The 23,265-nt window shown below is 47.8% G+C and overlaps 1 protein-coding gene across 1 annotated transcript in view; it reads left to right on the top strand.

The window, feature by feature from the left end:
- Positions 1-22,937, top strand: part of PRMT8 (protein arginine methyltransferase 8) — a 97,964-nt gene extending 75,027 nt beyond the window's left edge. The window contains exons 7-10 of the mRNA XM_033223187.1: positions 5,246-5,361; positions 11,440-11,590; positions 21,177-21,298; positions 22,064-22,937. Of these exons, the coding sequence (XP_033079078.1) occupies positions 5,246-5,361; positions 11,440-11,590; positions 21,177-21,298; positions 22,064-22,147 (473 nt within the window). The 3' untranslated portion in view covers positions 22,148-22,937. The remainder of the gene's footprint in view (positions 1-5,245; positions 5,362-11,439; positions 11,591-21,176; positions 21,299-22,063) is intronic.
- Positions 22,938-23,265: the final 328 nt, after the last annotated feature.

Genomic DNA, 23,265 nt, shown 5'->3' with positions numbered 1-23,265 from the left:
GTTTTCTATTTACATTTTTAAAAACAATCTTTTTTTTTTTTTTTTTTGGTAAAGGAAGCAAACCCACTTACAAATTCATTTCAAATACATGGAGATTTTGGTTACTATGAGTTCTAAATCAGAAGTAAAGCACAAAGGTTGCTGGTTGCTAAGGCAACAATTGTAAGCAATTTTCTATTGGCTCAAGAACCAGCTAAGAAGGAAACATTTTGAAATGAGGCAGGAGAGTGAGACACGTTCAGCCCCTTTCAGAAAGTAAATTGTTAGCGGGAGAGCTTTCTTTCCTTTCCTCTCCTTTCCTTTTCTTTTATTTCCTTCCCTCCCCCCCCCCTCCTCCTTTCTTCTTCTTTCTCAACCACACACAGCAACGTGGAAGTGTAAGAATGAGCACAATGCAGAACCCGTACTCCATTTGCTCACCAATGAATAGAGACCACGTGAAGAGAGAGATGCACGTCTGGCATATACTAGGTTCATGATACATAATACTGTTGAAAGAAGGGAGGGAGGGAGGGAGGGAGGAAGGAAGGAAGGAAGGAAGGAAGGAAGGAAAGGAAGAAGGAAGGAAGGGAGGGAGGGAGGGGGAGGGAGGGAGGGAGGGAGGGAGGGAGGGAGGAGAACCAGCAGAGGGATGTGCAGGGTGTAGTATTTAACTCTTAGAGAGGAGCAATCATTTTACAAACATTTTCTACTATAAAGGAGATACACAGAATTTCCAAAATGGAAGGCAACTTGGTAGATATTCTATTCAATTTCATGCACAATACATGAATTGCACCCAGTGCATGAATCTATACCCTGTAGAGAATGAGAGAGATGGGCACCAGTTTCTTGGCTGATGGGAAGACTGGAAGAAAGAGCTCATGCAGACGTGGCAGTGCTTACAGCTTGATGGTTGAAGGGCAGCCCTCTTGGATGGCTCAGTCGCTGTCTGTGGGCTTCACTTCCACTCATGACATCCAGAGTTTCCTCTGGCTCCAGCCCATTTTATGCAAGGATTCCTCTTTGTTCCTGAGAGCCTAAAATGTGTCAATCTATTGTAAACACTTTCCCTTCTGCACAGAGAAGAATCTGTAAGTAGCATCTGGTGGCACTTGTTCTATTTTTCTCTGACCTCATTCTGAGGCAGTCCCATTAGCCTCATCAGAGAAACTCAGATGGTTGGGGCTGGGGTGGTGAGGGAGGAGGCAGCTATAGTTCTCTCCAATCTGAAATCACATTTCTCCCCTGGTACTTAATTTTTTTTCCTCAGGCTGTTTTTGAGCTTTCTCTCTTTATTGATTTTCTGCAGTTTGATTCTGATGTGTCTAGGTGTATTTTTCTTTTTATTTATCCTGCTTGGGGTTACATGGAATTCTTGGGTCTGTGGATTGTTTCTTTAGTTTAGAAAAATTTCAGCCGGTATTTCTACAATTTTTTTTCTGCCTGATTATCTTTCTCCGTTTCTTCAGGAACTCCCCTTATATGAAATATTGTTTGATATTATCCCATGAAGCTTGGATCCTCTATTTTTTTCACTCTTTTTTTCTCTTTGTGTTTAAGTTTGGATCATTTTTATTGCCCTGTTTTCAACTTCATTGGTTACTTCCTGATATATTCATTCTGCTAATAAGTTCATTTTAAAAAGTCTTCTTTTCTTACATTGTCATTTTGATTTCTAGCCTCTTCATTGGCTTTTTGAAAAAGTTTCCATCTCATTAATGAAATTCTCCAGTCATTTACACACACTGTCCACCTTTTCCACTATATTTTAAAAATATATTTAGTATAGATACTTTAAAATCTTGTTGGATAATTCTAACATCTGAGCATCTCTAAATTTGTTCTGTGATCTTTTCTTACGATGAAAGGTCATATTTTTCCCTTTTTCCTGTGTCTTATAATTTTTCATTAATGCTGGACATTGAGAGTCAAAGGACCAGCAGAGACAGGTGAATCACATCTATGCCCAGAAAAGAGCATTGCCTCTGCCAGGCTATCAGAATGAGGGTGTGAGTCAATCCAGTCTGTAGTAATAGTAGATTTGGGCTTTGTTGTTGCTTTAATTATATCCATTGTGCCATAGTATAGTCCTTTTCAGGAGTCTGTTTTCATCCACTAACAAAAGCTTCACAGGTCTCTCTGATATAATTTTTTAATTTCTAGATAATCATTTTATTTCTTGATGACCAATGGCTCTTACCCCACATACACTTACTTGGCATACAGTGTACAATTGCAACAAATAATGAATGTCATTGATTTGTATCCTGCTCCATCTCTACTCCACGTCTGGTAAAAAGGGCTACTGGGAGCTAAATGGCTAGCAGAAAGGAGGAAAAAAATCTAATGCCTTGGGTGATCTGTGTTCTGAATGATTGAAGGTGGGGCAGTCCAGCTGAGGAGATGAGACCCAAATTAACCCATATAAAGGTAACTAAGACCCCAGGCATTGCAAAGCAGTGCAGGCATTAAATGTTTGGGAACGACTCTCAATTCAAAATACATTATCTGTGGGCCCATTCTGTGCCAAATGCTGCACTATGGGTGTTGAGGATACAGGAGAGGTTGTATGGTCAGGAGCGTTTAGAGAAGGTCTCACAAAGGCCATGAGACATTAAGATCACCATGTTGGGGCTTGAAGACACTAAAGATCATGTACCTCACAGGTTTCCAAACTGGTTGGAATTGTCTGTATAGATTTGTAAAACTCCAGCTCCCTGGCTCTCACATCTGGAAATTCTGATTTAGCAGTTCTGGCGTGGGCCCTGGAGTCTGCATTTTAAAAACTGTTCCAAGTGATTCTAGAACACAGAACCACTGAACCAAAATCCTTATTTTATAAGTAAGCCCAGAAAAAAGGATTGATTTGCACATGGCCACACAGCTTGCATGGCAGCAAAGCCAGAGCTCAAACCACATAATGATAATCACTATTATGTATCAAGTGCTTTCTGTGTGCCAGACACTGTCTTATGCACTTTACATATATTATCACATTTAATCCTCATAACGATCTTACAGGATCACCATCATTATCATCATTTCCATTTTAAAAAATCCTTAGAAACCAAGGCTTAGAAAGGTTATATTTGTGCCTAAGACTACACAGCAAATAAGTGGCAGAGCTCAGATTTGAACTCCAAAGCCTAGGCATTTAACCATTACACGCATTGACTCCCAGGCTTTTGCTTAGCACTAGCAGTGAACTCAAACTCCAGGCAGAGTCCAGGGAGGAAAGCGCAGGTGCATAGCTGCAAGTCTCTTGAGAAAGACCAGAAGGCAATGTGTTTCAGTGTGTATGTGGATGCACATACACACTATGTGTATGGATAGCTATACATATACACAGAGGGTGGATAGCTATTTCCACATTCTAGAGGGAAGTCTTCTCTGAAACCTGCCCTGTTGCCAACTAAGCAGCCTCCTCCCCACAAAGTAGGTTTTAATTGGGAGTTTGGCACCAGCCTCGGGTGATTTAATGGGATTCGATGGGCATCTTTTCCTCAAACCGGAATTTCACAAGCACTCATCCTCTGGAATTACTTTCTCTGCCTTCTTTTCCCAAGAAAGAAGCTCTCTGTGTGCCTTATAAGAGAATCAGAGTCAAAGGAGCAAGCTGTCACTGACCATTCACACCTCCTGCCGCACGCACCCACTCTCCTAAACACACACAGGAACATACATTCCCTAAGGTCCTGTTTGTTTGATGAATGTTTTAAAATAAAATTTAATCCTGTAAGATTTTAGAGAAAAGCATTTCCACTTCAAGGTATTTTGAAACCCATTGAGAAAACAGATGAATGAGACTCAGGTGCCCAGAAACTAAAGCGTCTGCTAGGGCCATCCTCTCTGCACTGTAGGGGGAGAAATCTTGCATTCCTGGTTGCTGTCATGGATGGGCCATGGCAGGTGAAGGATTTAGGGGACATGCTGGGCTTGAGCCCTCGCCCCTCTGTTTCCCTGATGTGTGATCATGGGCCAGATATTATATGTGAGCCAGATGCCAGCTTCTGCCAGCCACAGTTTTCTTATCTGTAGCATAGCATTATCCTCATGTGGTCGCTGGGTAGATTAAATGAAAAACCTAGCCTGGACTGAATGATCAATCAATGATTGCAATTATTGGCCAGGCATGGTGACTCATGCCTGTAATCCCAGCACTTTGGGAGGCCGAGGCGGGCAGATCACCTGAGGTCAGGAGTTCAAGACCAGCCTGGCCAACATGGCGAAACCTGGTCTCTACTAAAAATATAAAAATTAGCCGGGCGTGGTGGTGGGTGCCAGTAATCCCAGCTACTTGGGAGGCTGAGGCAGGAGAATCGCTTAAACCCGGGAGGTGGAGGTTGCAGTGAGCCCAGATTGGGCCGCTGCACTCTAGCCTGGGCGATGGAGCCAGACTTGTCTCAAAATAAATAAATAAATAAATAAATAAATAGCAATTATTACCATATTAAGGGTGATCCTGGGTCATCAGACTTGAATTAATTTCTCACCAACCCCTAAATCTTTCTCCCTCCCAAACAAAGTATCTTATGAGTAGCCCAAAGAGGACAAGGAGCACGGCTGAGAGGGTTTGTACTCCACTTGGGGGTAGTTTCTAATGGGGTGGATCTTGGCATATGAGGAAGGCAGAGATGCTCCTGGACCCACCCAGGTGAGAAAACTGAGGTTCAGAGAGGTTAGGTCGTTTGTACAAAGGCTGAGCAGTAAGTGGTGGTGCTGGAATTTCAACTGTAGTTGATTTCGCTGTAAGAGCCCATGATTCTCTGTGCTGCCTTAAAGGTTCAGTGGACGGGGACAGGAAAAAGGAGAGAGATGGGCCTTCTAGGTCTTCTAGGTGTGGAGAACAGCTGGAGCCAGCATAGGAATAAGAACGTAGAAGACAGATAAGGGAGTTCATAGGAGATGTTGCTGGCTTGGGGAGGGGACAGGAAAAGGAAGAGTCAGCTAGCCTGGGTTCTAGCCTTTGCCCTGCCACACTCTAGCTGTAGGAGCTTGGAGCAGTTTCCCAGCCTCTCCCAGCTCTAGTTTACCTAACAACAAAGTGGGACTTACCTTTTCCGAAGGTCGAAATGGGAAATGGGGGTGAGCATTGGGCACATTGCAAAGTGCCCCCAGCTGAGCAGTTCTGCCTCAATTTTGATGCAAGGGAACGCGAGCTGCCACTCAGCCCTCAGGCACGCTGTGCTCCAGGACTCAGGAGGGTTGGGTGAGCTTCTGGGGGTCCTGCGCCTGCCTTCACGTCTTGCTCTGCTCCCCACAGGGTGGGAGAATGTCTACGGCTTTGACATGACCTGCATCCGGGACGTGGCCATGAAGGAGCCTCTAGTGGACATCGTGGATCCAAAGCAAGTGGTGACCAATGCCTGTTTAATAAAGGTCTGGACACTCATCCGGGGTGGACCTGGGTGTGCTGGGAGCCCCGGTGTGCCACCCTGGAGTCCAGGCAATGCCGGCTCCTGCACAGCCCCCACCTGGTGAGGCAAGGCCGCCTTGGCCAGAGCCTGCGGTGCTCCAGAAGCACAAGTCAAAAGCTGGCAGTCCGCCTGGACACAGCCACTGAGAGAGTGGCTCCATGGTGGCACGGATGAGGGAGGGCCCCAGCACAGGGGCCCTGGTGGCGTGCAGGAGGGTGGGGGTGCAGGGAGGGGAGGGGCATGGAGGAGAGGACACCTGGAAGAGGAGAGCGTGCTCAGGTTTGGGGCCGTTGGCCCATTCAGAGGTAGACATCTCTCTTAGGAAAGAAATCCAGGACCTCAATATGCTGTGTAGTCATCGTCATGCTCCCGCCTCCAAGCACACCTCTGCCCCGGCGGCCTGCCAGATAGAGCTTCCAGCTGCCCCTTCCTGAGCGTCCCTGTTTGCACAAGCTCTAAACCAAGCGTGTCCCACCTGCATCCTCTGGGCCACATGTGGTCCAGGATGGCTTTGAATGCAACCCAACACAAATTCATAAACTTAAAACATTATGAGACTTTTTTGTGGGATTTTTTTTTTAGCTCATTAGCTATCGTTAGTGTTAGTGTATTTTATGTGTGGCCCAAGACAGTTCTTCCAGTGTGACCCAGGGTAGCCAAAAGACTAGACATCCCTGCTCTAAACACCTTTTCCCAAGGCTTCCTTCAGTGGGGATGAAGAAGAGCTGGTCAGCATCTTTGCCACACCAATCCCTAGTACATGCTTTTTATTACAAATTCAAACATGTCCAGTTAGAGTAAAGGTAAAAGGTGCCCTCTGCCTCCCTCCAGCCCCATCCTCTCCAAGGTAACCACTGCTCATGGGCTGGGTTGCCTCTGCCAGTCCTTTTTGTATGCATTTGCATTATATATGCTAATATATTATGTTGAACAATATAAAACTATTGATATTTGACAGTTTTTTAAAATAAAGAGAGACATCAATTTCATATAATTCAGGCCAAAAAAAAAATTTTTGAGACAGAATCTCACTCTGTCACCCAGACCGGAGTGCAGTGGCACAATCACAGCTCGCTGCAGTCTCGACTAACTGAACAGTTTCATGTAGCTCAAGCTATTTTTTTTTTTTTTTTGAGACAGGGTCTCTCCCTGTCACCCAGGTTGATGTGCAGTGATGTGATAATGGCTCACTGCAGCCTCACTGAGGCTCAGGTGATCTTCCTGTCTTAGCCTCCTGAGTAGCTGAAACTACAGCTACGTGCAACCAGGCATGGTTTTTTGTTTGTTTTTGTTTTTGTTTTTTGTTTTGTTTTGTTTTTGTAGTGATGGGGTTTGGCCATGTTGCCCAGGCTGGTCTCAAACTCCTGAGCTAATGTGATCCACCCACTTCAGCTTCCCAAGTGCTGGGATGACAGGCATGTGCCACCACGCCCAGCCCAGGTTAATTTTTAAATGTAAAAATCAGCCCACCTGAGTCTCATCTTGCTAACATGCTGGCCTACTATGCTCCTGCACGCATCATTCTTTTCCTGAAAGTGTTGGGGCAGGTTGCTGAACTGGAATACTTATAGTAGGATAAAGGGATTGGAGTTCAGAGCCTCTAAGGATGTGGGGAGGTTTCTGAAAGACTGGTACAACTACTGCTTTGCCCACATGGAAACTGTCCTTTGTCCTGGACACAAGCCTTGCTAGGAAGAACTGCACCTGTTGCGATGGAGTGTCCTGGACACAAGCCTTGCTAGGAAGAACTGCACCTGTTGCTGTGGCCTTCAGAAGGGACCTCACAGGGCAAATAAACCTAGAATGAACCTCATCAGACCCCATCAGATGCCCCCTCTCTTTAGTAACATCCTGCCTGAGAGGTTTTGCTTTGAGTCTAAGCCTCAGACTCTCCATTCACAGGGTTCTCACTATTTCATTCAGTCTTTTTTCTGGGTCCAGGCAGGATTAATTGTGAGCAAATGTCTCCTTTTGTTTCTTCGTACCAGTCCCTCTGTCCCTGAAGCCTCTTCCTCCTTGGCATCCTAAACAAGAACGAGGAAAGTATACCCCCAACAAGAAGTTCACCCGTAGTGCAAGGCACTTCTGTAAATGTAGAATAGATATAAGTCTACTGGAGCAACTGAATTTGCCGAAATGACATGTGGCAGTGACATTTACCAGTAGGCATCTGTATGTAATGGCTTCAGCTTGGGGATAAAATTCCTTCAGTGTTCTTGGACCCAGGTTACTCTCTGCCCCGACCTAGCCCCCACTGGCAGGGGTGGCCACTGCATTTCTGTTTGCATTGCCAGACATGTCAGCCACTATCCTGGCTCTACACTCCCCAGGCAAGAACTAGCAGGGCCTTTCACCTGGTTAGACCTGAGTGTATCCAGGGGCAAAGCAGCCAAAGAGTGGCTGGAGGGGTGTGTGTTCTGTACATTCCTTATGAAAACTCCTGGGGCTCTGGTTCTGTCTCAGGACTCGCGACCTGTGATGATTTCCTGTCCCACGCTGGTCCCTTTCTTCCTCCTTGTTCCTGAGAAGGAGAACGATTGTATGTGTTTGCTTCTGCTTCCAGGAGAGCCCTTCCGCCAGCTCTCTCCTGCTAATGTGCTAAGCAACGTCTTGCCGAGTCTGTTGGGAAAACACTTGCCCTTCTTCACACACTTAATTGCTATTTTCATCATTATTAACATTGCAGAGTGTGACACTTTATTATAATTAAGACTCTATTTTGACCAGACTTCTGCTCCGAAACATCCATTTGTAACATTATTTAGTGGTGGGGATCGCAGCGGCCAGGGGCAATTCTGAGTAATTTATGCTGGCAGAGCCCTCTGTTTCAAGCGGGTCACCTGAGGCCAAGTCAGTGGGTCTCCCTGGGTCTCAGAGCTGCTGTTTCTGCTGCAGAAAAGAGGAAGCCTCCTAGTCAATGGGGCTGGGCTCTGGGGAGTCAGGGTAACTGGAGCTGATATGTAGACTTTGGTTGGGGGTTGGGAGCCCTAAGCCCAGAGGACCTTTTTGTCTTTGAAGCCTAGCTACAGCTGATCCCATCCTCACAGATGGCCTGGACCCCCGCTCCAAAAGACCACCTGCCTTTATTGTTGCCGTTATAATGTGCGGCTTCAATACTTTTGGTCCCAAAGGCTTTTGTTCCATCAGAGGCCTCTATTAAGATGCAAATGTCTCAGAGATCTATTGAACGCTGTCAGCTATAAGAGTTGATAGCTGACATTTGGTTGATGGACATCAGACAGCAAGATCCTTTAGAGGTGGAATTCCTGCCAGATGGGGTGAGGTGTGTGTGTGTGTGTGTGCATGAAGGAGAAAGTAACCACATCTAGATTGTAAGCCATAAGGAGTCATTGAAGGTTATAGATCCAGAGAATGATGCAGTCTGGATGAATCTTAGTTGTGAAAGAGGGACCTGAGCAAAGAAGGAAGTCTTCAAGCAGGGAGACTTGTTCTGAGAAGATGATTGATGAGTCAACACATATTGCTGTCTATCAGGTGTTGCTGTGCACTGAGGATACACAGGCCAATGAAGTGTAGCTTCTGCCACTGAAGGGCTCCAGTGCACCGGCCAGGGCAAGCGTGAAGGTGATGAGGCTGCTGAGATGAGCCAGCAGCGAGATTGGAAGGCTGTGCTACACTGGTGACCAAGGGAACCAAGAAAGAAAGATACCAGGGACCTTGGAAAGGGCCTGGAGCCTGGCTGACTGGCCCTGAGAAGGTGATGGAAAAGTCAGTAAGGGTAGACACTGTGATGCCATTAACAACAATACAGGCAACCAAGGCTTGTCCTAAGAGTTTTTGAGCTGGAGGAAACCTGTGGACACCATGTGGCCATGTGGCTGGGAGGGATAATGAGCATTATGAAGGCTGACAGATACTCAGTATAAAAGTTTCCTAGATTTGAGCAATGGCCCACACTAACAGATGACATGTAATGAAGGACCCCTACCCTTGAGGGCTGTGGTGGAGGAAGGGGCTTGGCAGACCTAAATGCAGGCTGAGCCAGCAGTGTGCTCTTTGGGAATACAGGCTGCTGTAAGTATGTGCCAGTGGAGGGAAATGGAGGACCTGGTGTGGTCAGTGTAACGCTCAGTTTTGCAAGTAGCAGGACCCACCCCGAGGAGAAAGGCCCCAGGTGATGAGGGGTCAGACATCATGACTTATGAGGAATGAATAAAAAGCCAGAGAAAGCTTGTATTGGAGAAGAAAAGGTTTAAGGGACCTGTGTGAGTTGGAACAGACATTTGGCTTCTTCTGTGGGTGGAAGTTACAGAGGGATGACTGTGAACTTTCTTCATTAGTTTTGAAGAAGGATCTAATGACTGGAGATTCTAGGACATGGACTGATCTGCCTGGCAGATAGTGAATTCTCCATCCCTAAAGGTGTTCAGCAAGCACTAGGTGGGTGACCAGCAAGCACTAGAAGGGTGTTCAGCAAGCACTAGATGGGTGTTCAGCAAGCTCTAGATGGGTGCTCAGCAAGCTCCAGATGGCCACTAGAGAGGAGGTTTTTGCCTTGGATAAAAGGCTCAGCTTAAGAAGATGGGCTTTATAATCCCATCAAATTCTGCATGCTTGACCAAGGGCTCACCATTCAATTACTTCTTGCTCCCCGTATTTGGGCTCTAGACACACAGTGTAATCGGCATTTGAATGTGACCTCACCAAGGGCCTCCCACATTCCCCTAAATCTGTAATCTCACCTTCTTCCCAATCAACAGTCAGAGAGCCTCAACTTCCACAGAGGATGTCATGGCTGCACACCCCAGATCCCAGCAGGACTCTCATCTGATTGGTTCCCTTAATCACTTTTTCTCTGTCCACCCTGGTGGAGTTAGGACTTCTCTTTGAAGGCCCCAGGATACTTTGCATCTGTTTTTCCTTTATTTATCTTAGAAATACATCGAGATAAAAGCCTTTTAATCGCTTTGCTGGTCTTGTTTTCCCACCCTCTGGTCCCTCTCTCCTAATTCCTGCTAACAATTCCATCTTCTGGGCCTCAGGAGGTCCCTGTGGAACCATCCAGGCACACAGATGGCCTTCTGGCTCTTACAGAGTTTTCAGGACAGAGGTCCTTGCCGCGCAACCTTGACTAATGGGAATTTCTTCCTTGGGCCTCCCTAGAATCTGTCGGGATGCTTCTTGGGCTCTGGTAGGTTTGACCTGCCTCACGGGCAGCAAGCAGCAGGCCAGCATTCTTCCATAGAAAAGAACAGCACAGTGTGGACGTCTTTCAATTCCACCTGTTCCCCGTGCGAGATTGATTTTCAGCCATTTTCCAGTTGAAATTCTTAGAGTTATTAGTTCTTCATGTTCCACGTTCCCCAGCCAGAACTGAAAATTCTCACTTCTTATTTTCCACTTTTATTTATTTTTGAAAACAGTCCAGCCTTGTGAAAAATGGCCAGAAGAACTTTCCTAAGCTCAGTCTGTGACTTTGTGGGCTCAGGTCCTTACTCCTAATGTCATCCTTGAAACTCCTATTGCTGGGAACTTGAGTATCAAAAAATTGGGGAAGGGGTAGTTTGGTTCATCCACATCACTGGAGGGCCTGATAAAACACAGATTGCCATTTTGATCCAGCAGGTCTGACCCCCTCAGAATTTTCCCCCAGGTACCGTTGGTGCTGATCTTTCAGGGACCACATTTTTAAGAACGATGGATGGAGCAGTGCCTGGGTGGACCACTCGAGGCTGCTCTGACAGGTGAAGGGATGCATTGTCTAATTAATCCTCCTGTTCTCTCCCTTCCCCATCATTCCCCTGTCACCCTAAACCCCCGCAGATTTACCTTCTGAATCCTGCTCCCCTCAGGTTTTGATTCAAATCCATTTGCATCATTGTTTGAGCATACTCTACCCTAGAAAGGATGGAGGAGGTGATTGGGAGGGTGGTGGAGAGCCTGGGAAATCACCCCAAGAATAAAGATATCCCTCAGAGAGCTGACAGACCACAGTCTCTCATAGAATGAGGCTGCTGACCGGGACGCAGACATGGTGGAGGCGATAAGTTCCCGGCATTCTCTCTTCTCTGGGCTGCAGGAGGTGGACATTTACACAGTGAAGACGGAAGAGCTCTCGTTCACATCTGCATTCTGCCTGCAGATACAGCGCAACGACTACGTCCACGCCCTGGTCACCTATTTTAATATTGAATTTACCAAGTGCCACAAGAAAATGGGGTTTTCCACAGGTGAGCTGTTTGTTGCTTCCCAGAGCCTCCTCCCTCTCCCATGCTTCCTCAAGTCTTTGTGGGGTGACCAGAGCTGGCCTTGACTTGGGGAGAAGGGGCTGGGTGTTAGCTGGGTGACACCCATCAACCTCTCCTACCATGGAGGAACCGTGCATCCCTACACTTGTGCTGTCCAAGGGGAAGGTAAATAATGTTGTGGTTGTTACAGCCCAAGTTGAGAGTGTGTTGGATGAGGGATAGTCAGGAGGTAGGGCTCATGAAGGGGTCCTGAGACCCTTCAAATGCATATTTGTGGCCGGGCGCGGTGGCTCAAGCCTGTAATCCCAGCACTTTGGGAGGCCGAGACGGGCGGATCATGAGGTCAGGAGATCGAGACCATCCTGGCTAACACGGTGAAACCCCGTCTCTACTAAAAATACAAAAAAAAAAAACTAGCGGGCGACGTGGCGGGCGCCTGTAGTCCCAGCGACTCGGGAGCTGAGGCAGGAGAATGGCGTAAACCCGGGAGGCGGAGCTTGCAGTGAGCTGAGATCCGGCCACTGCACTCCAGCCTGGGCGACAGAGCGAGACTCCGCCTCAAAAAAAAAAAAAAAAAAAAAAAAAAAAAAAAAAAAAAAAAAAAAACAAATGCATATTTGTTCAGGTAGCACTTTCTGAGCACATTCTGTGTAGTGGGTGTGGATGGAGTTGAATGAGCCTAGTCTGCACTGCCATGCCTCTGTACAGGACACAGCCTGTCTTGCAGCAGCCTGCACACTGGTCTCTATGTCTCCTTCCCTTCTCCCTTACTTTCACACCAACCCATCCTTCATTAAATCTCTGATGGTGTTCCCCCAAGATCACCCCACTCCCAAATCCCAGCCCCACTTCCGAGGTGCCTCGCTGCCTGCAGTAGATAAAGCCCAGCAAATGGGGATCCCATGGCCTGGCCCTGGTCCACTCTCCAGCCTCATTCCTCACCACCCCTCTTGGCCAAGCCCCGTCCCATCTACCCCACAGACGGCCCAGCTTCACCGAGCTCCTTGCTGACTTCTCAACTCAGTGAGGCCTCTTCATTCTCTGGGCCATGGCTTCTGCACACATCAGTCCTTGTCCATCCAGTGTGTCCAGGAGGTGGGAGGGGCCTTTGTCAGAGGCGCTCATCATCCCCTCTTCTCCTGTGTCAGTCTGTGAGGGCAGCCATAACAAATCACCCAGGTTTGGGGGCTTAACCACACATGCAGTTCTGGAGGCTGGAAGTCCAAGGGCAAGGTGTCAGCAGGGTGGATTTCTGGTGAGGGATCTCCTCTTGCCTTGTAGTTGGCCACCTTCTCGCTGTGTCCTCACGTAGTCTTTCCTCTGTGCTCATGAGCCCTTGGTGGCTCCATGTGTGTCCCAATTGCCTCTTCTAAGGACACCAGTCAGACTGGATGAAAGTAGTCACCTCTTTTAAAGCCCTTTTTCCAAATACAGTCACATTCTCGGGTACTGGGGATTAGGACTTCAACATGAATTTGGAAGGGGGTTACAATTCAGGTGGTAACACCACCCCTGCCCCATCTCTTCACCTGGTTTCCTGTCTCAGCTCAGGGGTTACCTGATCCCCACCTTCCCTTTGGGTCAAGGTTCGATGCCCTCAGGGCTCCCTGACATCCCGTGCATGTGCCTGTCATGGTGACGTTTCAAGTGCGACGCATGCACAACAGCAAGAAGAAATCAGGACAAAAGGGCAGAAAAAGTCAAAGAAAACATTCTCACTCCCAACGCATCCCACTCCCACTCTTCAGAGGCAAATATTGTTATTAATGATTTCTTTTGTATCATTCCACCAGATTTCAGTGGGTGCCCAAGCACATGCATATCCATAGACGCCTCTTTTTTTGGCTTTTTATTTTGAAATAATTATAGATTCACAGGAAGTTGTAAAAATAGTACACAGAGTTGTGTGAACCCTTTGCCCAGCTGCCCCATTGATGGTGGCTTACGTAAGCATAGTACAGTATCAAAACTACACCATTTTTTAAAACTTAGATTGGATCCTACCCTCCGCACTGCCCTCAGCTACCTTTTCTTTGTTTAACAATGTTATCTTGGTGATACTCTCATAGTCTCACAGAGATACCTAGCTTCTTCTTTTAAACAACCACACAGGATTCCAACACAGGGCCTATGCCATTGTTTATTCAGCATTTTCACTCTTTCTTGCAACCGTCAGTCTCCTGCATGAGTAGGGATCAGATCTCAGTGATCTCTGCATTCTGGGCTTCTAAAGCACAGTTCTTAACAAATTGCTCTAAGATGTGTATGATGATACGAACCCTGCCCTTGAGAATGTGTTCCTACTGAGTCTTCCTGGGAATTGGGAGCATGTCATCAGGGGGTGAGGAGGTGAGTAATTGCATGTCTAGTAGCGGGAGTGGGGAGGGGAGTTCTACCAGAAATCAAGGACATGATTCTTTACTTCCAGAAGCCATGATGACAATGATGCTTTTTTTCTTTTTTTTCTCAGAGACAAGGTTCACTCTGTCTCCCAGGCTGGAGTGCAGTGGCGCAATCATAGCTCACTGCAACCTTCACCTCCTGGGCTCAAGTGATCCTCCTGCCTTAGCCACCCAAGTAGCTGGGACTACAGGCACATGTCACCATGCCTGGATAATTTTTAATTTTTTTTATTTTGTAGAGATGGGGTCTTGCCTCATTGCCCAGGCTGGTCTCAATGATTCCCTTTTACCTATGGAAAGAGAGGCAAGAGACAGATTAATCTCTTCACAGAAAGGCTTTTCCCAGAACCAATGCCTCTTGACTACTGAGATTGGGTTTTCTGGTCTCCGTCAGCCAGGCAGTGCTGGTGCTTTCCTGCTCTGATCTGGGTCATCTGCTGCTGCCCTCCTCACAGGGGCAGTACATGTCTTTCCAGTGGGCAGGAGCAGCAGGTTTCACTTTGATCTTGAAGGATTGGGAAGACTGTGCCTAGCAATGGTGAGAGTGGGGGTAGTGAGGGAGCTGGGCAGGAGCCTTCTTGGGGACAGTAGCTGTGATTGGAAGCTAGGGATGAAGTCACAGGAGCTGGCTCTGCCTATTCAATCACCAGGATGATGTCTAACCCAGGACCTGACCTGCTGTAGGTGATGAGAAAGTCGGTGGGCAAGGATACTCTGGAAAAAGTTCTAAGTTTCCAAAGCCCAGGCTCCATCCCTGCAGCTGTCAGCCAGAGTTTTATTTTCCTCGAGATGATCTATTAATATTTCTAGTCCCCAAAGTCAAGCAAACAGCTGCTGGACACTGTCTAGAGATGGCTCCCTGGCTCTGTAGTGTCAGGGATGACATTCTTCACGGTCCCATGTGGAGGAGCCTGGATTAAGCTCACATCCAGAATCAAGACATCAGCTCTGGGCTGCCTGAAAGATGGTGAGGATTTGCCCTGAGTGCTGAAGGCTCTAACTCAGTGGCTTTCCTTCCTAGTCTTTGGTCACACTCCCACCACAGTCCCACGTGGCTCAAAGACCACGGATCTAAACCCAGCTGTGAGCATGTTCCTCTGTCTTTCTGCAGTTATGGTGTTATACCTCCTCCCTTTTGCACAGAATTCCACATGCTTAGGTTCTGAAAGACATGTGGAGGTCCTCCAGTCTCCAGTTTGTCATGCCTTAGGGAAGTGGTTTTCAAAGTGTGGTCGCTGGACGGGTAACATCATCAGCATCACCTGGGAAATTGTTAGGGTTGCAGATTCTCAAGCCTCACCCTGGACCTCCTGAATCAGAAACTCTGGGGGTAGGGGCCAGCAGTCTGTGTCTTAACAAGACCTCCAGGTGATGGCAATGCATGTTCCAGCTTGAGGACCACTGCCTCTGTGCAAGACTGCCCTGAACCAGAGGGCTGAGAATTTGACCAATGTTGACTTTCTTCCAGAAAGGCTATTCCAGCTCCTCACTCAGGTATACCCTCAGGCCTCACCAAGACTCTTTGCTTTCTGGCTGACGTAGATCCCTCTTCTTGGCACATGCCTATATGGGTAGCAATGGGGGTGGGAGAATAATGTGTTGAGTTGCTTTCTCAGCCACCTTCGTATGTCAGCATGGGAGCTCTGTTTCTAGCAGGTAGCCAACTTCTTTCCAAGTTAATGTGGGTTAACAGCGGGGTATACCCAGACCATCTAGACTCTGACAACCGACTGAGTAACACTTTCTGCTTTTGTGGATCTCAGATGCACAGATTTAATCTAATTCTTGGCTCATGCCATATGTCATTATTGGACCACTCATGGTTCACTTTTTGCTAATTTATATATTAGTGCAATGAATATCCATGAATTCACCATGTAACTCAGCAACCAGATTATAAATTAGTTACTATTAACTAGAACATAAAATAGTGACTAGAATAAATTAATAAATACTAACAAAATAGATTAATAAAAACTAATAAATAAAATAAATGTATTAGTATTACTGTTAGAAGGTAAATACATCAGTTAATATTAAAAATAAATAGTTTTTCACTAAAATATAAATATTAACTAGAAAGACCATGGTAATAACTGTAATATGATTACAATGATAATTAAGTATAAATAAATTAATGCATATTCACATTAATTTGCTTACACTTATTAATTCAAGCCATGCCCTGACTCAATGGCTGAAATGCTGCCACACCTCTGCATCTTCCTGGATGCCCCACCCCATCCTACCTCCCGTATAGATGGACATTATCCTGAATTTTGTGTCCCTTATTCCCTTGCTATTTATGAAAAGTTTGATCACATGGATGTGTGTGCCTAACCAAGGTATTGTTTGGTCTCAGCTGTTTTTGAACTTGATGCAAAGTGTAGCCTGCTGTGTGTGGTCCCTCCACATCAACCCCCAACTGAGTTTTCTGTCTCAGCCCAGCGGTAGCACGCTCTGTGAGCCAGTTAGAAGCACATTCCATACCACACAACCTGAAAAACGATCCCTTCTAATGACTCTGATGTCTCTGCAGCTCCAGGCAGAATCTGTCACAAATAGGCACAGACACCCAGGGTTCCAGGCTGTGGCAGCCAGTGGGCACAGTGCCCCCCAATCACAACACATCCTCAGTGGGGTGGGAGTAGAAGTGGGAACTGGGGCCTCTGGGACTGCTATGTAATCCAGGAAAGTCAGGTAGCCGGTGGAAGGGCAGGAGCCCCAGCAGAAGCAGGCCTGGGTGCAAGCCCTAGTTTTTTCAGGTGTCAGCAAGGTAGGCAGATCAGACATTGGAGAGGACTTTGAGCAAGTTACTTTCTGGGCCTTGGGCTCAGGCAGCCCCTTTCTGCCACTGACATCCTGTGACATTGAGTCATTTTCCCACATTAAAGAAGCTTCTTGGTGCATAGTCCTCCATCCTACAAAAGGCCTGTGAATTCTCTGAGGAATATAATTCCAAACTCACAGCTAGAAAAATTATATCCCAGAAAGGATGACCAGCCACTTAGTCACTGATCAGTGAGATGGGAAGCAGGATCCCACTCCCTTCCCAAAAGCACCAGGAAAACTCTGGTGAGAGGCCAGGCCCTGTCATTTGCACCCTCAGCTCCCTGTGTTCCCAAGCCCCCTCCTTGGTCACAGCACCCACCCAACTTCTCACTATTTGCCTGAACGTCTTCTCACTGAGGCTGTATGATTGGGGGAGGAGGGCACAATGTGGTGTTCATCCCATTTGCTGTTCCCCAATTCTAAAGCCATACCTGGCCTGTGGCAGGCATCCTAAGTGGAAGTCTGTGGAATGGTGAATGGATGCATGGCACTGGGAATGCTGCAGGCGGTACTGGTCATGCTCACTTCAAAAATGTAGAAGAAAAGCTGCCTAAAGCCTAGAATCAGAGAGACTGTGATGGGGAAGGGACTTGTGGGAGGGAGAAAACGGGTATGTGGGGCCGGAATGCTAAGAGCAGGGAGGCATCTTCAGAATGGGGTTGTACATCTTCAGAGCCAGTTGTACAATCTGGATGGTCATAGATGGAGGTGGGGCGGAGGAAGGGAAAGCCTTCCTCCCTGACAAGGAGAACTCTATGCCTACCCTTGTGCACGGTGACATTCTGGATCCTTTCCAGTACATTCTCCACCACTAGAGAGAGGCGGCATACCTTTGCAGGCCAGAGCCATGGTTGATGAACTAATAAAATCATATACCACTGTTAATGGCCAAAGACTTGCCTGATGCAATGGCTTCGTATGTCGCTAACATGGGCCTAATATAGTTTAGGTAGGGTGGCTGTGTAACTCATCTTTCCATTAAAGACACATTTGCAGGTGAAGGGAAGAGGTATTAATCCTTATGCCAGGAAAACAGATGCGAACTGGAACTGTCCTGGGCATAGCAGGAGGTTTGGTCATCCTTAGTCTATAATCCTTTTCCCCTTCTCATCTCATCTCATCCTCACAATACCTCAGGAGATAAATATCATGACCCATATTCTGCAGATGCAGAAAAGGAGCCCCAGGTCACACAAGTCAGTGGCAAAGTGGAGACTGGACACTGGGCTATTGTCACCTAATTAAATGTCTTTCCCACTCTACCTTCCCAAAGGAGGTCAGGAGATGCACTGGGATTCAGCCATGGCTGTGTGTCCACATCACCTGCCCCTCCACGCCCCCCAGAATTACTGACTTCAAATCTCTTGGAGTAGAATCAAAATACTGACTTTTACTAAGTTTCTCCTGGGCACTTTGATGGAGAACCAGGATTGGGAAAACTGGTTTAGACAATTAGTCCATGGCTAATGGACCCATCATGGAAATGAGATATTTATGGATGTTCTTTTTTTTTTTTTTTTTTTTGAGACAGAGTCTCGCTCTGTCGCCCGGGCTGGAGTGCAGTGGCCAGATCTCAGCTCACTGCAAGCTCCGCCTCCCGGGTTCACGCCATTCTCCTGCCTCAGCTTCCCAAGTAGCTGGGACTACAGGCGCCCACCACGTCGCCCAGCTAGTTTTTTTTTTTTTTGTATTTTTTAGTAGAGACGAGGTTTCACCGTATTAGCCAGGATGGTCTCGATCTCCTGACCTCATGATCCGCCCATCTCGGCCTCCCAAAGTGCTGGGATTACAGGCTTGAGCCACCACGCCCGGCCTGGATGTTCTTAACCCTTTGATGTTGATATCAAGGAAAATAATCATCTTCCTCCAGCTCAAAGCCAGCATGTTTTGGAGACTACCATCAGAGGCAGACCCAATGGCTGGCAAATCTGGGCCAGGAAGTCTCTGGCGGTCTCATGAGGCATGGGATTAGGTGACAGAAGGAGGCTGCTTGAATTCCCTTGCCTGAAGGTCTTTAGGAACAGGAGAGAGACACCTGTCTGAGCTGGTGTAGGTGGAAGTGGGGGCGAGAGTGCTGTCAGTCATACACTGACAGTCTCCACACATAACTAGAAACTATCTTTTGACTGTTTAGAGGTAGCTGGCAGAGAAGGTTGTTGGGAGCAGGGGGACTTTGCAGACAGCAGTATGCCTTGGAGGGCAGAAAGGCTGGATGTGTTCAGGAACCCAGGCAGGGTCTGAAAGGGACAGACTGCACCTTCATGATCCTCCTTCCCCTTCCAAATGTGCAGGCTGCACTTTCTCCCCATGACCTTGAGTTTGCATCGATTTCCCAAATGCACACATGGAGGGCTACTTGAGTCTCTCTCCAAACCACTGACATTTGATCAAGCCAGTTCATTGTGAAGGGCAGAGAAAGACAGACTCTTCAGTGCTGTTAAACTAGGCCTTGGGGTTTTGAAAGCTCTTAGAGGTCACCAGGTCTGAGTCAGTGCATGATAAAGCCCCAGTCGGTGCTGTGTGAACACCTGCCAGGTTGGACCTCAGGTGGCTCATACGATTGTGGGACAGCTCTAATTCATCTTGGTAAATTAAAAATCTGCCTTCTAATGACTCCTAGTGACTAGCCTTTGCTCTGCCCCCAAAGCCATGATAAGGCCACATGTAAGTCTTTCCATGTGACAGCTTTTGAAGTATTTTGAAGACCCTTATCTTATCGCCAAGTCTTCTCATCTTTATCATTGGTCCTTAGAAAAAAAAAAAAAAAAAAAGAGGAAATCCTGGTAGAGGAATGCAACAGCCCAAACCAAGAGGAACTTCCTGTAATAAGATGGGTTCCTCTACAATCTAGATTCCAAAGGGCCCCAGTGTAACTGGACACATACGAGTACATTGAAACACTACAGACACTTGCTCTTTGGGTTCTTGCCATCATTCATGTATTCAATACTCATAGATCTACCAAGCACAGAGGCAGGCACGAGGAAGCAAGGCTGGCCCAGTCCCTGCCCTCATGGAGCTTGCAGTCCATGGAGGATGCAGACAAATGGGGGTGGGGGAAAGACATTTATCTTGTGTGATACACACTGCAATAACAGAAGGTCAGGGTGCATTGGGAGCGCTCAATCCAGGTTTTGCGGGTCAGGCAAGGCTTCCCAGAGGAAGGATGAGGAAGTGAGAGGCTGGAAAGGAGGGAGAGGAAGAATTTCAGAGACAGCTGCTGGCGAGGATGATGGCCTGTGAGGCAGGATCCCTCACATTTAATGGGAGAATATGTCGTGTGCTGAGAGGGAAGGGAAGAGACTCAATGGCAGACGTGGGGGAGGTGCAAGTACCACTATGGCTTTGGGTCATGCAGGATGAATGAGCTGTGGGCCAGCGTTAGGGCTGTGGGACAAGAACCATCCCTCATTTCTTTCTGATCCAGTTAGGAAGACACACTTGAAACCCTGGGCCAAGGTGCTAGGTTTAGTTCCTCATGCATAGAGAAGCAGGCAGGGAAAGCTTTTCTTTTTTTTTTTTTTTTTTGAGACAGGGTCTCACTCTGTCACCCAGGCTAGAGTGCGGTGGTACAGTCATAGCTCACTGCAACCTTGAACTCCCAGGCTCAATGGATCCTCCTGCCTCAGCCTCCTGAGTAGCTGGGACCACAGCTGTGAGCTACCACGCTTGGCTAGTTTTCTCATCATGTTGCCCAGGCTGGTCCTAAACTCCCAGGCTCAACCAGTCCTCCTGCCTCAGCTTCCTGAGTAGCTGGAATTACAGCTATGAGCCACTATGTGTGCCCAGCAGGAAAGCTATTTGTAAGATTGAGGACCAAGTACCTGCCATTATCAGTGGATCTGGGGAAAGTGGTTTAGCTGTGGGGTTTGCATGAATGATGACATTTAAGGGGAGATAGGAGGTCCTACTCTACAAATCCCTTCCCCACGCTGTCTGAACATCTTCATTCTGTTGAACTAATTAAAAAGAGCAGCATGTTCAGACACAGGTATGTCGATGCATTTAGTGGGTGACAAGGCATTCATCATCCATCCCTTGCCATGAACTTGTAGTATCAGGTTGTCTGTCTTCTGATCCCCAGCTAGGATCAGCACTGAGGGAATGCAGATGTGATGGGAGGTGAGGCCACTGGGGCTGAGTGGGAGTTCTCATGGGGCTTGGAGGCCGGCTGTAAGGACTATGCATCTGACCCAACAAGAGTGCTGGGGCGGGTGGTTTCAGTGAGTCCCGGGGGAAGCCCAGTAACTTCTATGCAGGGTCCCAGCCTCATCCCTTTGGAGACATCATCTTTGACTCTTTCTTTTCACCTCCCCTGTTCTTTCACCCCTCAGCCCCTGACGCTCCTTACACCCACTGGAAGCAGACTGTCTTCTACTTGGAAGATTACCTCACTGTCCGGAGGGGGGAGGAAATCTATGGGACCATATCCATGAAACCAAATGCCAAAAATGTGGTAAGTGCCGAGGCCACCTGTGTCACAGAGCGGGGCCAGGGACATAGGGGAGAAGGTCCCCATGGAGCTGGCTCACTCAGGACTCACTTGCCCAGACTCTTAAGTGTCTCGTGAACAATCAGAAACTTACTGAGGAAGGCAGCTGGTAGCCACATGTGGACGTGACTGGACCTCATTGAGGGACTCAGGCTTGATCCCTCAAAACTCAGCAAATAGAGGTTTTCCCTGGGTCCAATTCTGGACTGTCTCAGCTTTGAAGACAGCTTCCAGCTCTTTCTGTGAGAGGCTTTCAAATAAATGGGTCCTACCTCATTTAGCATGAGCTGGGCCAGGAGATAAGCTCCTGGTGGCTGGAGGATGTTTGGTATCTCTTCAGCTGGCCTAGTGCGAGGGAGACCGGCTGGCGCTTTCTGGGCAGCCCCAGGTGTGGGCATGTGCGCTAAAAGTATCTGCAGAACGCTCGGAAGGTCACCTCATAGAACACTCAACTACCCCAATCAGTTTACTTCCAGGATGAACTCGGAACATTTTTTTTTTAATTAGAGCAGGAAGGATTTAGGGAGAAATGGAAGAACTTCCTGTGAAGACAAGGAGGGAGCAGAATAAATTCCTGTGGGCTGTTCAGGGGAACCCCTTAGATAGAAAGCTTTAAGACGCCGGTGCGACCCATCCCTGTGGTGCCGGAGGCAGGCGGTGCCAGAGAGTGGGGCTGTGGCCTCGTACCCAGACGGCTGCCTGACCCTTCGCTCTCTCTTTGCCTTGCAGCGAGACCTCGATTTCACAGTAGACTTGGATTTTAAGGGACAGCTGTGTGAAACATCTGTATCTAATGACTACAAAATGCGTTAGCACACGTGGGAAGCTGCAGAGAGCAAGGAGAAAAGGAACTCTCGCCTCGATCTGCCGTGCCGTCCCAAAGAATACCGTTTGCAGGACTACACACCTGAAAACCAGAGTTTTCAACTCTGCCTTGAAGATTGGTGAACTCCCCAGGGCTCCCGCGGACTCCGCCACTGGACAGAAGGCCTCCAGCCCCTCCGCTCTGCCCTGGGAGCCCTTCACGAAGGCTTTGTGTTGCCAACAAAGAGCGACCTCGCGTGCTGTGGCTGGGCCCCGAGGGTGGAAACGTACTTGCGTCTCCCTGTCTCCTCCTTAACTGTGACTCTCCGGGTCTTCTGAGTTTTGCATGCTGCGGGTGTCTAGGACAGATTGCTTTCACTAGAACCTGGAGACATAGCATCTTTGATAGCATAAGCCAGATTATCTGTGTGCGGTGGTGTGTGTGTGCGTGCACGTGTGAATGTGAGCCGCAGAGTTGATATTGACCCACAGATACCTGTATATGCATGCATATACAACCAAGTGGGTAGACCTAGGTGTTCACTCAGAAGGGTGTGTGCGTGTGTGCGTGCGCGTGTGTCTAGAATATATATTGCTCTCAGAGGAGATTCTGTTGCTTTTGAATAGGAATTTGTTTTGTGATTAGTTCGCCCCTTCCCCACCCCTTACCAGATGTTAAGCAGCTATGAAACATTCTCTGTACTAGCTCTGGTCTCCTTTTGACTGGACTGTGGCTCTGAACCCTGAGCATAGTACCACGGACTCCGTGGGCACTCAATAAACACACATGAGAACAAAACCGTGGGATGGCTGGTTCCTTGTGCTGTGAAGTGGGAGGGCTGGGGGAAAGCCAGAGGCTACCATGGAGTAGAGACTTAAGGGCAGCAGCACCTATGTGGGTTCACGTTTGCTCCTCAGCAGAGAGGTCAGGGCTGGCCTAAGAGCATCTCTCCCATGGTCTCTGAGGGGTTCTGCCTTAGAGGGTGAGAAGAAGGTCATGGAGCTGGGATTGGGGACAGGAGCTAACCAAGAGTGCACCAGAATGGGAGGCTATGCATAGCCTGGAGACCTGTTAGGAAAATGTCCAGCCTTGGTCCAGGCGAGGCAAGAGTGGAATCTATGAAGGA

Source organism: Trachypithecus francoisi, unplaced genomic scaffold (genome assembly GCF_009764315.1).
Source record: "Trachypithecus francoisi isolate TF-2019V2 unplaced genomic scaffold, Tfra_2.0 Lachesis_group11, whole genome shotgun sequence".
Lineage (NCBI taxonomy): Eukaryota > Metazoa > Chordata > Mammalia > Primates > Cercopithecidae > Trachypithecus > Trachypithecus francoisi.
The sequence above is the reverse complement of the archived record's forward strand: the minus strand, read 5'-3'. Positions and strand labels throughout refer to the sequence as shown.